This window comes from Camelus ferus, chromosome 13, assembly GCF_009834535.1.
Source record: "Camelus ferus isolate YT-003-E chromosome 13, BCGSAC_Cfer_1.0, whole genome shotgun sequence".
NCBI classification, from domain to species: domain Eukaryota; kingdom Metazoa; phylum Chordata; class Mammalia; order Artiodactyla; family Camelidae; genus Camelus; species Camelus ferus.
In genome coordinates this window covers 14,135,469-14,150,733 of record NC_045708.1, presented here as the reverse complement: position 1 = coordinate 14,150,733, position 15,265 = coordinate 14,135,469, and the positions used below count along the sequence as shown (strand labels likewise).

General features: G+C 53.9%; 1 protein-coding gene across 1 annotated transcript in view; it reads left to right on the top strand.

Moving 5' to 3' along the window:
* Positions 1-199: 199 nt before the first annotated feature.
* Positions 200-15,265, top strand: part of KIF17 (kinesin family member 17) — a 40,800-nt gene continuing 25,734 nt past the window's right edge. The window contains exons 1-4 of the mRNA XM_014562288.2: positions 200-762; positions 6,125-6,271; positions 7,186-7,287; positions 12,567-12,756. Of these exons, the coding sequence (XP_014417774.2) occupies positions 532-762; positions 6,125-6,271; positions 7,186-7,287; positions 12,567-12,756 (670 nt within the window). The 5' untranslated portion in view covers positions 200-531. The remainder of the gene's footprint in view (positions 763-6,124; positions 6,272-7,185; positions 7,288-12,566; positions 12,757-15,265) is intronic.

The following is a 15,265-nucleotide window of genomic DNA, read 5'->3' as shown; positions in this document are numbered from 1 at the left end:
AGCCACTGCGGGTCCTCCTCGACGGCTGCCCCGGCGCACTGGCTTCCAGTCGGGGGACGCTCCCCCGGGCCCAGCCCGGCAGGGAGAACGCGCGGAACCGCCAGCTGTGACGCCGCGGGCGTCGCCGAGCAACCGAGAACGCCGCGGCGGCGTGCGTGCGAGCTAGCGGGCGGCTGGGGCGGCTCGGGGGGCTCGGGCCCTGCGGCGGCGCCTGCAGCGCGGATCCCCTGCTGCCCCCGCCCGGGCCGGGCCTCGGGGACGGGCGAGCCCGGGCGCGGGAGGAGGCGGGCGAGCCCGGCTCGGGTCCTGCGACTCCCCCGTCGCCCCCTTCCTCCTCTCGGGGAGCCCCCCAAAGAGTCCTGTCCCCGCGCCACGGCCCTGCCCCCGCCGCGAGGCCCCGCCCTCTGCCCCCCCTCGCCGCGAGGCCCCGCTCCCTGGCCCCGGGGGCCTGGATTCCCCCGCCCCGCGGTCGTGTGTCCCGGCTGCGGCGTCCACGTCCGTCCGCAAGCCGGGGACCCCCGGCGCGGCGCCATGGCCTCGGAGTCGGTGAAGGTGGTGGTGCGCTGCCGCCCCATGAACCAGCGGGAGCGGGAGCTCAACTGCCAGCCGGTGGTGACGGTGGACTCCGCGCGCGGCCAGTGCTTCATCCAGAACCCGGCCGCCGTCGACCAGCCCCCCAAGCAATTCACCTTCGACGGCGCATACTACATGGACCACTTTACTGAGCAGATCTACAACGAGATCGCCTACCCGCTGGTAGAGGTGAGGGCGCCCGCGAAGCCATCTCCGAGGACTTGCTGGGCAGAACTTGGGGCCACTCGGAGGGGTCCAGAGGGACAGCCCTCCCCCTAAGCCGGGCGGGAAGCGCTCTTCTGCACGTGGACAGCAATAGGTTAGGCTGAAGACTTCTCCAGGCAAGAGACAGCTGGAACAAGCCCACAATCTGTCCCGGTCTACACTGGCCCACATTCTTACAGCCCCTTTCCTACAGGAACTCCTGCCTCCTAGACTGCTTGCCCTCCACCCTCACCTGAGAGCTTCAGGACTTCTCTAAAAGCTCTAGCCACTTCCCCCAGCCTCCCCCTCTTCTCCAGAGAGCCCTAGGTCTCCTCCTCCCCACCTTCCCAGGCCATGGCCTCTACTTTCTCCCCTCAGCATCCAGAATCCTCTCCCTCATCCTCCCTCCAGCTTCCCAAGAGGCCTGGCAGGTACAAGCCTATGTAGGGGTGGGGGGGAATCTCACTGGTTCCCTGCTTCTGCAGAGAGAAGGCTGCTGACCTGGCCTTGGTCTTGGAGGAATGGAAACCCTTTACCTTTGGTCATCTTCCTCCCTGGCAGTTGAAGAAGAGGGAGGCACCAAAAGTTTCTGGCCCTTTATATGGCTTTCACTCTTCTCTGCACTCTCACACTAGGTGGCTGGTTGGACTTTTCATGACGGGGAGGCTCACATTTCACAGATGGGGAGACTGAGGTTTCTGGCAGAGGCAGGGCTGATATCTCCTGGCCAAGGGTTCTTTCCATTCTGCCAAAATCTCCCTAGCTGTCCAGCAAGTCACCGGTTAAGTGAGATAGCACAGGTTGTTCCAGGAAAAAAGGAAAAGTTCAGGAAGTACCCTCTCTCACCTGTGAAGCTGTACATTAGGAGACTCTGGGAAATCTTGCAGCAAAGAAACTTTGACTTAATTTAACCTGGTGTTTCCAAAATGTGTTTGCCCAGGGAACCTTTTTTTGTGTTGGCTGGCAAGTCAGTTGACACCCCCCCAGAACACCTCCTTTGGCCACCTCATGTCTTCTCCCAAGACTTAATCAAAACCCTTGTGAAAGTGGAGGTGTCCTCTGGCCCAAAGCTCCCCAGTGGCCAGGGCGTGACTGGAAGTGATGCAACCCTCCCCAGGAGGTGGTCCCAGGCTCTGGGAAAGGCCAGGCTATCCTACCATCCTAGACTTCTAGGCTGGAAGGGACCAGAATGGGTCATCTGGTCCAGCCTCCCTCCCCCATGGGATCCTTGAATGTCCACCCAGTGATGAGAGCTCACTCTTTCCAGGGCAGCCCATTCCACCTTTGCTTCTCAGCTCCTAGATGACCGTTCTGCACAGTGAGAGTCAGCCTCCTTGATGCTCTCAACTGCCTGCCCTGGCTCTGTCCCTGGGGACCCACTGAATACCTCTGCTTCTTCATCTAGGGGTGGTCCCTCAGAGATCTGAGGATTCCAAGATTCAGTTCTCCTTGGCCTTGCCTTCTCCAGGGCCGAGATTTGCTCATGGGTCACCTCCTCATCCTGGGAATAATTCCCCTGAGCAGGCCTCCCTTGTCAGGGTCCCCAGGAAGCCCCAGCCCAGAGGGGGAGACACTAAGGAGGCAGTGGCCACATCAGATCTCTCCTTCAGCTCTCACTTCTGTCCCGTGTTCACTGCTCTATGGGATCCTCTGTCAGACCCCTGCCTCTGGACATCCCACAGAGCCTCAGACTCCAGTGACATTCATTCATTTTCATTCATTCAGGTAACAAATAGTATCTCCATAACAGATGCTGTCCTAGGCATGGAGAGCGTTGCTTTCAAAGAGGCCTGGCCTCTGCCCTCAGTGAGCTCGTGGTCAGGTGGAGGAGCAGCTAAGCTAGTAGCTACAATCCAGGGTGATGAGTGGGAGGAGAAGGCTGGGTGACTTTGGCAGCAGAGAAAATGCTAGCAAACCTGGGCTTGGAGGGGATGGGAAGGCAGGGAGGACTTCCTGGAAGGATGAGGCCAGAAGGCTGAGAGGAGATGGCCAGGCAAGAAGGTAGAGGAAAGGGCCTTCCAGATGGAGACCAGCTTATAGCATTTGCTCTTCACCAGACTCCGTGGATGTATGTAGAGCTGGAGCCATCATTCCTGATGAGGAAACTGAGGCCTGGAGTGTCACAGAATAAGTTAGGGGCGGCTTTGATTCCTAGCACAGTGCCAGGTCCCCATGTTCCATCCTACCACCTCCCATTAAGTGATTTTCAAAGCACAGCTCAGTGACTTGGAGCCAGGAGTAGCTGCACCCTTAGGCCAGGTGGCTGTGTGTCTGTCCTGCTGGGCTCTGACCCCGTCCAGGAGGCCTCCTGCCCAGGCCCTGGTGCAGGAAGCCCCCAGCACTTAGACTGCCCCTTCCTGCTTGCCTCCCTCCCCCCCCCCCTCTCCCCTTCCCTTCTTCTCCACCCCTTAAATCCAGGCTCTGTTTCTGATCTTCTCTGTTACTGGGTGACCTCTTCAACTCTCCTGTGTCCTGTCCACCCCAGACCTACCTTTCAGCCAACTTTACATGAGCTCCTCACCTCCACACCTGGCCCGCTGCCTGGTCTATGGGCTCTTTCCCAGACAGTGGCTTTGCCATCTCCATCCTTTCCCTTCACACCCGTGGCTTTAGAGTCACCTCTGATGACCCACCGCCCAACCCACCCACCCAGGAGCCAGATACCCTGGTTTCTACCACGACCAGACCAAGGACAGTGGGCCTGGTTTCCAGAGACATTGATGTGGTACAAGCCATAGAATTAGGACCCTGGGTGGGACAAAGAGCTGCTCTTTTGGGAGAGGGCAGAAAGGGGACATACATTAGGCAATTTAGCATGGATACAGTTTATTTCAGCTTCAATGGCTATGCATTTATTTAATGTGAAGTAGAAAAGATGTCGAGCACATCTAACCTGCAATGCAGTTTCGGGGGAATTATTGCTGTGAAATGACACCAGTTAAAAAGAGAGTCAATGAACAGTTTGACTTCATGCAAATCATTTAGTAAATAATAGTAAAGGGGACGTGGCAGAACCTGGGGTGAACAGTGTCTGACGTCCAGGACCAGCTCCATGTGTGTGCACGTCCCTGGGTCTGGAGGTATCAATTGATGGGTGAAGCATTTTTGGAATCTTATGTTTTGCCTTAAAATGCACGTAAAGTTGTCTTCTGCTTCACTGCACGGCAGCGCTGTTCTGCAGAACTTTCTACAGTGGTGGAAATGTTCTGTAGCTGGGCTGTCCAATTAGGTACCACTAGCCACATGTGGCAGGTGAGCCCCTGAAAAGAGGCTAGTGCTATTGAGGAGCTGACTTTTAGTTGTATTTAATTTTAAGTTAAATTTAAGTAACCCCGTGTGGCTAGTGGCTACCACGTGGAATGTCACAGCCTAAGAGCAGTGTTTTCCAATACGGATGTCACATGAGCCACATACCTACTTGAAACTTTTCTAGTAGCCATTTTTTAAAAAGTGAAAGGAGACAGGTGAAATTAATTTTAATAACACATTTTATTTAACCCTATAATATCAAAAATATTATCATTCCAATAAAACATGATAATAGATACTATTATGGCTTAATGACTATTAGTGAAATATTTTACATCCCTTCGTCATACTAAGTCTTTGAAATCTGGTGTGTTTTACGCTTATAGCACATCTCAATTCAGGTGTCAAAAGTTCAAATGAAACACGAAGAACAAAGTTGCGTTTAATGAGAAAATATGTTACACTGCTCCAGGTTTTAAATGTAAATCACTTAAAATAAATTCAGTTCCTCAGGCGCACCAAGCACACTGGTAGTGTGGCTGGTGGCTACCTTACTGGACAGGGCATATAAAATATTTGTTTTTATATCGAATCCCTTCTCCATGTTGGGGTGACAGTGATACTCCAGGCACTGCCCGTGTTGTCCCTGGGGCTTCGGGTGACCCCAGCTCTGAGGCTCCTGGTTGGTGACTGGTCTGCCACCACCTCTCCCCCACCTCAGGGGCTCATCCCTGTGTGCAGCTCCGGCCCTTGGGGGAGCTGCACTGCATGGCTGTCAGTGTTTCCTCATCAAGGGAGGGGGTGCTTGTCCAGTTCTGCCCGTAAAAGTGAGACCTGTCTCTCAAAGGAGTGACTTCGGGTCTTCCTTCCCCAGCAGTCCCTGGGAATAACAAGCCCCATGTTGATCTCCAGAATGGGCCTTTTTTTGGGGGGGGGGGTTAATTTTTTTTTGAAGTGTAGCTGATTTACAATGTTAGTTTCAGATATACAACAGTGATTCAGTTATCCTTATACATACATACATATTTTCTTTTCAGATTCTTTTCCCTTATATGTTATTACAAGAAATTGAGTATAGTTCCCTGTGCTGTACAGTAGGTCCTTCCAGGATGGGTCTTTGCCGTGGAACCAGGTGCAGATGCTGGGCCCTCGGGGGCCTGGGAGCAGCTCTCTGGGCCCACGTTCTGACACAGGATCCCCCCTCCCCCATGCTAAGGTCTGGAATCTGTGACCTCAGAAGCTGCATGAGGGCAGGGACTGGGGTGTCTGCCTGGTTCATGGCTCTGTCCCCAGCCAGAGCACAATGCCCGGCACAGAGAAGGCAGCCAGTACCTGTGGAATGAATAATCGCATCAGTGAATGGAGAACGCCTTGGGGATGCCACCCGGTTTGCCTCCGACTTCTGCCCTGCTTCATCTCCATCCTCCTTGCCCCAGCTCTCAGCCTCTCACCTCTCTGCGTCTGTCTCCTCAGCCTGGAATGCCTTCCTCTCCCAGCCACCCTTTGAGCTCCCCCGTCTTCCCCTGACCTGCCCGGGAGCTTTGCCTGGCTCTTCCCGCACCTTCTGTTCCCCTTCTTTGCGCTCTCTCTCTCTACTTGCCTGCCTGAGCTTCTGTCTCACATACACCCTCACCTCGTAGGAGAAGCCCATGTATACATCCATCTCCCCCATGTTCCAGGCAGGCAGTTAGGGAGCACCCACCTCTGTGTGCCAGCATTTCACATGCCGGTGCGTGTATACCTCGCAGCAGGTTCAGAGGAGGTGCTGTTCTTGCCCTTTGTTTCAGGTGAGGAACCCGAGGCTCGATGTGCCCAGGTAAACACAGGCCAAGGGCACACGGTCGGTAAAGGACGGTGGCCAGGCTCTGAACCATACACAGGACAGTCTCCTACCCCACCAGGCAGTGACCTCCTGGAGGACAGGGCTGTGCCTTATTCATCTTGACACGGCCCCCACACCCACCCTAGCCCAGTGCCATCGCGGTCGGAGCCCCAGGGAGGGGCCCTGAGTCTGTGAGTTAGGAGGCAGCCCTGGCCTGGCCCTGAGCCCAGCCTCTCTGGGCCAGCTGAGCAGCGGGGTTGTGGTCCATCCATGCAGGGCGTCACCGAGGGCTACAATGGCACCATCTTTGCCTACGGCCAGACCGGTAGTGGAAAGTCCTTTACCATGCAGGGCCTGCCGGACCCGCCCTGCCAGAGAGGCATCATCCCCAGGGCCTTCGAACACATTTTTGAAAGCGTCCAGGTATGGGCCTTGTGGACGGAAGGGCCAGGGCGGGTGCGTAGGGCTGGTGGACTTCCCAGAGCGTTACCATGAGTGGTCCCAGAGCAGTTCTGGCCTGGACATCCATTGTGGGATGTAGTCACCAGACAGGTGAGCAGAGGCAGGCTCTGGTTTCTGAAAATGTGATGGGAAAAGAACTTAAAATTGAGAAAATTCTACCTTCTGGTTCCATGTTTTTCTCCTGCCATTTTTGGATTGTAACATTTCATTTAACATTTCACATGGAAATGATGACCCAGAGCGCTGGCCTGAGAAATGATTGTACCAAGCATAGCTTCCCTTTTAAGTGGGCAGTTGCTACAGACCAAACCTTGTGCAAAAGGCCTTTGCAAAATCACCTCACTACCACCTTGGCCCAGGAGGTAGCTATAATCCTCATTTTCAAGCCAAGACTTGGAGTCCTTATGGGCTGGGCCTGGACCAGTTATCCAAGTGTCTAGGCTGCAGGTGAGACTTGCCCTGGTGACCATTCATGACAACACGTAGAAATTGCTGCATCTGGGAAATGGCAAAGCAGGGACTGGTCAGCTGCAGCCCATGGTACTGAGCCTGGGACTCACTGTGATGACCCATAGTCAGTGCTTGGTCCAGGCCTCGGTTTCTCTATCTGAACAATGGGGAGGCCTCTCCCATTTCCGGTCCCATGAGGCTTGTAGAGAGAGTGTGAGTCCATAGTAATATGAAAATGACGCCACTCTAAGAAGCTTGAGGGCCCAGCGAGCCGGAGAGGAGGGGAGAGCCTGCCATGCAGGCCGGGCCAGGTATGGTTAGAGATTTCTCTCCCCGTGACGTCCCACCTCCTGCTATGATGTCCTCCCATGATGTCCAGGCAGCAGGTGCTCAGGTGTCTTTGCTTTCCCCGTCCACCCCTGCAGTGTGCAGAGAATACCAAGTTCCTGGTCCGGGCCTCCTACCTGGAGATTTACAATGAAGATGTCCGGGACCTGCTGGGGGCTGACACCAAGCAGAAGCTGGAGGTAGGTGCAGACCTGACACGGGCAGGTGGGGGCTGGCGGAGGGGAGGTTGGCACCAGGTGGTGCTCCCTGAGAAATGTGGGGACGGTATCCTGAGGGCACAGGCCCTGGTTCGGACTAGAGCAAGAAGTTTTGAACTTGAATTTTGGGGTGTTCCCAGAGTCCGTGATGCTGCGGAGGGGTTAATGGGCCTACCCCCAATGCACAAAGGGAGGTGGGCCTTCCCTGGAGTAATGCCACCTCTATCTGTTGAAACAGTTGGAGTTTGGTGATAGATTTCATTTTCATTCCACTTCTAAAACACCATTTTGAAAAAGTCCAAGGGTCTTTCAAAGCTGAAAAGGTATTAGTGATGATCATTTTTTGAGCACTTACTGTTTACAGACGGCTTTAGACGCATTATCCCGTTTAATACTCCCAGTCACCTTTTAGGTAGATACAGGTTTCCCTCACTTTCGGAAGGTAGAGTGAACCTTTTGTAAGCAAAATGGTGTAAAGGGAAGGGTATCCCCTGCTTTCCGAAATCCTGTTTCCGCTTTGCTTTCAGAAAGACTGACATTAGTACAGTAATGGCTTTTTTTGTAAAAGTGAAAAATCCACTTTGATTTCTTTCTAACTTGAACTTTTGGAAAGTAAAGGACACCTGTATTATTATCGCCAGTTTACCGATGTGGGAAGGGAGGCTCAGATGGGTTAATTAACTTGCCCAGGCTTCACACGGCAGTAAGTTGGCCGAACCTTCTATTGAACCCAGGTCTTTCCGACATCAAGGTCCTGCATCGCAAACATCCCATTTTCCTGCTGCAGATGGGCTCAGATTCTGGGACCTGGTCCCCCTCTGAAAGGGCTCTGGTGTGGGGGTGCCCACAGACCGATGATATGACCTCGTGAGGTTGTTGTGAGGACTGAGAAGAGTAACGTGTGAGCAGCTTAGCAGAGTGCCAGTGCACAGTAGGTGCTCGAGGAGCTGTTTCATAGGTGCGCTATTTCATGCCATTGGGATTCTGAGACAGGATGGTGAATATGACCAGGGGGTTGCAAAGTGAATAGATGGATAGCTCATGACAGAAAAAACTAGGGCCGGCCCAGCTGATGACTGAGCATCGCACACGTTTCGTAAATTGTCCTCAGTCTCCTGAAAGTCTGGAATCAGAATGAAAGAGCATCATTTCCCAGCTGGGAGAAGCAGAATTAGATGCTTTGAGGGTTCTATCAAGTTAGGCAGAACTTGGTGGGGGAGGGTCTAGCTCATTGGTAGAGCATATGCTTAGCATGCACAAGATGCTGAGTTCAATCCCCAGTACTTCCTCTAAAAATAAATAAATAAACCTAATTACCTCCTCCCCCCAAAGAATTAAAAAAAAAAAAAGATAAGCGGAACTTGGCTGACCCTTTGGGAAGCCCAGTGAGGTCAAGTGACCTTCCAGGACTGGACTACCAGCTGGTGGCAAGGCTGGACCAGGTCTGGGACCCTTAGGCCTTTACCTTAGTGTAAGGTTTGGCTACATCTCCTATCTGAGACTCTTTAAATGCTAGGTGGACCAGGTCAAGTCCAAGGAGGAGCCCAGTGAGGGGAGGATCACCCAGCTCTGTGGCCAGAAGGCTGGTGGCTGCCCCCAAACTCTGGTGCTTCTTATCTGACCAAGCAACCAGTGGACCCCCCAAGGGGCCGACAACCAGCGGTGGAGGTCAACCTACCTCCTTCAGAGTCAGAATGCGTGAGCTGGGGGAATATCAATCATCAGTGAGCATCCCCAGAGGTTGCTATGGAGACTCCTATGAGGAAAGAAGGCTGGGGAAGAGGAGGTACTTACCTGAGGCCACTGGGTTAGGAAGCCACAGAGTCAGTGTTGGACATTTTCCGTGGCCCAAACTGCCTAAACCTCCCCAGGGCACAGGCCTTGACAGCCATGGGGAGTGGGGCAAAACCAGATAAAGGGACTGCTGTTGAAGCCTCCCAGTCCTCTGGACTCTCACTGACCTCTGGATTGGACCGGATGTTGGGATCGCCTGGTTCTCACCCCACCCTGATCCATGTAGGGCAGTGCTGTTTCCCTGCTCAGCTCCAGAGCCCTTCACTTGCCCCCAGGCCCCTCACTTGTTCTGGTTTCATGTGGAGGGGCTGTGAGTTCCTCTCTGACCAACAACCATTGTAAGGCCCAACTGAATAAATCAGACCCCATGCAGCAGCTGTTTTGAAAAAGCTTGTTCGGTTTGGTCATATGGTGGAAAAAAGTACTTAAAATTTTGAGCCAGAAAGACCCTTAGAGGGCTTCTAAGTCCAGTCCTTTTGTGGTACAGAAACTGAGTCTCAGGGAAGGGAAGGGACTTGGCCAAAGTCACACAGTGAATTACCAGTAATGGTGTTGGTACCAGAAAGTTTGGGATCTGAGTGGTCAGAACTTTTCTGGGTGGGCAATACAGGAAACTTGGGGGGCAGTGAGAAGCCAGTAATGGGGTTCCATTCGAGGGAGGGGCATCTAAGAATTGATTCATCCATTCAACAGAGACTTACTGGGAAGACCTTGGGGTGCCAGGTTGTTGCAGGCCCACATGTTGTGGACTCCTTCCCAGTCCCCATCTGGACCAGGACCGGCCCCCAGCCCCCTCCTCAGCTGCTCACAAACACAGCGGGACTTTGCCCTTTCTGCGCAGGAGCCTCCAGCCGCCCACCTGGAGTCTTTCCACTGCTTTCTCTATCCTGGAGCTGGAGCAGCTGAGTCATAGCTCAGCCCCCAGACAGGGAAGTGGGGAGAGGAGGCAGGCACATGGAGCTGCTCCCACATGTCAGCCCTGAAAGGCCAGCCTGCAGCATCAGGGGCCCTGCCAGCGGGCACGGGGGCAGCAGGGGCCCTCCTCCACTTCCTCCTCTAGAATGGGCTCTGTTACCCAGACCCTGAGGCCAAGGGCTGGCAGCTGCAAGCACTTGTCCCAGCTGAGCCTCAGGCTCGGTGAGCCAGGCTGCCTGGGGTTGGGGACACTCCCCATGGATGCTCGGGGCTGTCTTGGAGGAGGTGCTACTGGGTTCTCATTAAACCTCACAACAGCCTTAGGAGGCACTGCGGTTCTTATCCTTCATTCTGGAGGAAACTGAGGCTCAAAGTGCCTAGGTAAGATCCAGCCCGAGGGCAGTCAGTAAAGGGCAGAGATGGGATTTGCATCCAGGTGGCCAGGCTCCGCAGCACAACACAGGGCCTGGTAATGCTGGTAATTAGAGGTGGTTAGGTCAGCCAGGGCCAGCAAGGGATTTAGGAAGCAGATTACACCTTCTCCCCCCATCCACCTCGAACCACTATCATAGAACCCAGGTCAGTACTGGGCAGTGGTGGTGGGGCCCTCAGGGGCCTCTCCAGTTGGTTCCTGCAGCAGCTGTGTGGGGCCAAGATGCAGAGCCCCCTCCTCCATGGGGCCGTTTTCTGTCTCTGGACCAGCCAGCCGCGGTCATGTCCTGCACATGCGCCAGCTGCATCCCAGCTGGTTGCCATGGCGACTGTGCATGGCCTTTCATCCGGGAGGAGCAGTTACGAAGGAAAGCTGCGGGGCACAGCTGGCTGCTGTCAATCTGAGTGTGGGTGGGGGCGGGAACAGCCAGGGAGGGGCGGAGGAATCTAGCAGATCGTGAGGTGAGGGGAGCAAGCCCTCCTGGGCTTAAAAATAGGGTGGGTGGGAGACCCCTACCTGAGGGGTTGCCTCCCTGCTCTGCTTTCCTGCTGGAAACATATATCCTTCTCCTCTTGGTATCTGTGCTCACTGAACCTCCTCCCCTCCAAGTACCCACAGAACTTCTTTTAGATCCATTCTCTTAATCTTTACAATGATCTTGTGGGAATAGGATCTATTATCTTCATTTTAGAATGAGGAAACCGAGGCCGAAGGAGGCAAAATGACTTCCCCAACTCAGAAGTCACAGAACCAGGTTTCTAACCCTGGTCCTGTCTGACATATAGTGATATTCCTCTATAAGGAAGCTGCATTCTCCCTGAAGCCAGGAGCAACCGTCCACTCACCTGCATGTGCCAGGCAGGCTTCTAGGTTCTGGGAGTGAGGCAGTGACCAAAACAGTCCACTCTCCAGGCTTACAGCACCCCAAGCTGCCTTCAAGCCCTGCTGAGTTTGCAGGGTCTCCTGCTTCTGTCCTTTGTGCTCCATCCTCACAGCCACCTCTGAGGTCAAGGTCGGCCCTTTGTCGTATCAAACTTCAGCTACTCCAGGAGGCTGCAGCCTCTCTCCAAGCCCTGCCTCTGGAGTTTTCCACTGCCTGTGACCACTGTGCTGCCCTGACGCGAATAGCTGTGTGACTTTCAGTGGGTTCCTTAACCTTTCTGTGCCTCAGTTGCTTATCTGTTCCATGAAACCCAAACCTCAGTCTGAGTCTGGCTCCTTCTCCAGACTTGGGCAGATAGGGCAAACCTGAGCTTGCCACCCCTGCCCCCCAACCCTCCCTACTCTGCAGCAGGGCCCCGACCCCACCTAGGACCCTGAAGCTGCCCGGGGCAAAGCATCTGAGCCTTCTGTGGCTCTGACCAGCAGACAGGTGACTTTTGTCCTAATTCATTCTGCTTTTGCCAGAGTGGCTTTATTTCCTCTCACACTTGAAAAATATTGCATTTCACAGCTCTGTGTCAGCAGTAAAACAGCTTGGCTGCCTGGAGAGCAAGCAAGGAGCAGTCAGAGAAATTAATTTGCTTGCTGCCATCACGCTGAGGGCTGGACAGTGGGAGTTATGGGCAGCAAATGACCCTTCACCCGCTGTGATCCAGGGATCTGGGAATGGGCCCGTTGCCTTGGAGCCGCAGCAGAGAGGGGAGCAGAAGCCACATTGACAGGGCAGGGGAGATGCACTCAGAGCCCTTAGGTGAATGACTACAGGGCCAGTCCCTGGGGCACTGAAGTGCCCAGACTGGAAACCATCTTCACAGCCACAGCACAGCAACACTGAGGACAGGGGCTGGTACTTGTGCAGCACCTACCACATACCAGCCACCGCGCCGAGCACTGTATGGGCTCCGGCATCCTCGCCACCTCCCTAGGAGATAGGTATCTCATACCCATTTTACAGATGTGGAAACTGAGGCTCAGAGAGGTTAAGTTACTGGCCCAAGGTCCCACAGCAAGGAAGAGACCGGGGTGGGTTTGAGGCTGGTTCTCCCTAGAACAAACTCCAGGCCTGTCACAGGGAATTTGAGGTGCCAATCCACCCGGCAGGGGGGCCGAGTTGGTCAGAATTGGGCCCTTCCCTCAGGTTCCTTGGGGATCCCTGACCCGCCCCTCATGCCCGCAGATGAAGGAGCACCCGGAGAAGGGGGTGTACGTGAAGGGGCTCTCCATGCACACGGTGCACAGCGTGGCCCAGTGCGAGCACATCATGGAGACAGGCTGGAAGAACCGCTCGGTTGGCTACACCCTCATGAACAAGGACTCCTCCCGCTCCCACTCCATCTTCACCATCAGCATCGAGATCTACGCGGTGGGTAAGTGGGGCCAGGCGGGGGGCAGAGAGGGCTGGACCACCTGCACCAAGCTGGGTGCCCACTCCTGGTAGCCCAGGCCCTTTACCTCTCAGAACCTCAGGGGCCCCGTCTGAAACTGGGAAGAAATGCTGGGATTGCCGAGAAGAAACACAAGAAGATCCTCCCTGCGCCAGGACCCATGTTTCTGGGATTAACAGCATTAACAACAACAGTGATAACACTGGTGGCTGCCATGAGTACTTACCATGTGCCATGAAGTTTATGTGCATTAGCCCACGTGCTCCTTCCAACAACCCCATGAGATGGACACTAACATCATCCTCATTTCACAGATGAGGAAATTGAGGGTGCACAACTAGAAAGTCTCCGGGTGGGACCTCTATCACAGGGGTCTGTCTGCAGAGTGTGTGCCACCCAGAACCCTTGGATTCTCCTCTTCCTCTGTAAAGCACTCTACTCCTGAGTCCTGAGTCCTGAGAAAGGAAATCATTTATAGATGCTGTGCAAGGACTTCTAAGTGCTTCATTCCGCTTAAACCCCACAAAGGTCCTAGATGCAGGCATTATAATTCCTACTAACAGATGAGGAAACGGAGGCTCTGAGAGGTCAAGTGACCTGCTTGTTCAAGGTCGCACTTAACAAGTGCTTCAGGGTACCACTTGGCAGTTAGAGCTGGGATTTGAACCCAGGTTTCTCTGACATCTGGGGGGTTTTTTGCCAACACTGCAGCTGCCTCCAAGTTGGTGGTTCACCATGAACAGAACCAAGAGCAGTGGAGCAGGAAGCAGCCTCAGCCCAACAATGAATATAATTCTGGAGAGATCCCAGCCCAAGGTCAAGGCCTGGGTTGATGGGACCTCCAGCAGCACACTTACCCACCTGTGTGGTGACCTGGCGCCAGGCCAACCCCCTGGTGCTGGCTGGGTCAGGGTCTCGCCCAGGGGTGCTGATGTGGGGTGGTCACTTCCTCATACAATGACGCTGTGGGACGGGGGCAGGGACTGGGGCAGGTGAGGACAGATGAGGAGGGAGGAGGAGAGAGTGGCCCTGTGCAGTGCCTCTTGGTCTCTGCAGAAGGGTTTGAAGGCTGAGGCAGGCTGCCTGGAAACAGACTTTTAAACAATTTTAAAGATGTTTATTATTTTCATTATAAAATAAGTTCAACAAAGACATTTAGGAATTAGAGAAAGGTAGGGGAAATTACTCATAAACACAACTAACTGTTAACATTTAAGCATATGTTCTTTTGGTCCTTTATTTCCCTGTGAAAATTTTAGACACAACTGAAGTCTTATGCTCTATATAGTTTCTTCCCCAAGTTTCATTTCTCATGCTACCTCTAAGCATTTCCCCACATCATTCCTGCCTTGTCTTCCTGATTGTGGGAGGTGACTGAAGGCCGGTGTATCACTCATGGCACCCCTCCAGCCAGCCCTCTACAAGGTCTTAACACTGTTTCCGGTTTCCTCAGTGTTGTAAATAATGCCATGATGAACATCTTTGTGCACCAAGTCTTTTTCTGCTTTTAGAGTCATCTCTTCAGATTAGATTCCCTGGAGCAGGCCTTCTGGAACAAGGGTACAAACCTGTTTAAGGCTCCTGGTACATTCTGGAAAGAGCTTTCCAAAAGGGCCTTTCCAAGTCCCTTCTGCCTGCTGCTGCTTTAAAAAAAAAGCCCAAAGAATTAAGCCCCTTACGTGTCCAAACCTCTGCTGGGTGCCAGCCAGACTTTTAATTTCTTTACTTCAGGTAGCGGTGCTCATGGGTAAAACTAGGGCCGATTCCGGTTTCAACCACTGAGGAAGCCCCGCCCCGCCCCCCACCTCATTTGGAACTGTTTACCGTGTTGTCTAGTGACAGTAAGAATTACTAATAGTACTGAGTGCAGCAAGCTATCATTTGAGGCGCACTTGCTGTGTGCCAGGCAGACCCCTGAGCTCCGTGATATCCTCACAACAGCCCTTCAGGGTGGGTCTTAGATTCCCACGTTACTGCGAGACCAAGGCTCAGAGTCAAGGGAAATTAGTCCCCTGAGTTTCACAGCTGCTGAGGGATAGAATCAGGATTGCCCCCCCTCCCAGGTCTGGACCTTCAGAACCTGTGCTCTGAGCCCCCAAGTCCCTGCCGGTGCCGGGCTCCCGTCACCCGCAACACCTGGTGCCTGGCCAGCACGGCCTCGGTCACCACAGAGCTAGGCTCATCCTCGGGGGAGATGACACCTGCTGTGTGCTGGGCCCTCTGTGGACTCTGTTAAGACATGCTGTCCGTCTGTTTACTCCTTCCAACAACTAACCCTAGTGGGAAGCTGTCATTGGTCTCACTTTTTGAGGTGAGAATTGAGGGTCAGAGAGGTGCATGGTTCTGCCAAGGTCACACAGCAAGTAGGAGGTAGGACTTGGGTGGGAACCAAGCCCAAGGGTCTTCAAAGCCAGTGTGTTTTGCATTGAAGGCTAGAGCTCTTTGGTGACCCAATCACGTCCCCTCACCCCTGCCACCTTCACCTTTGGTC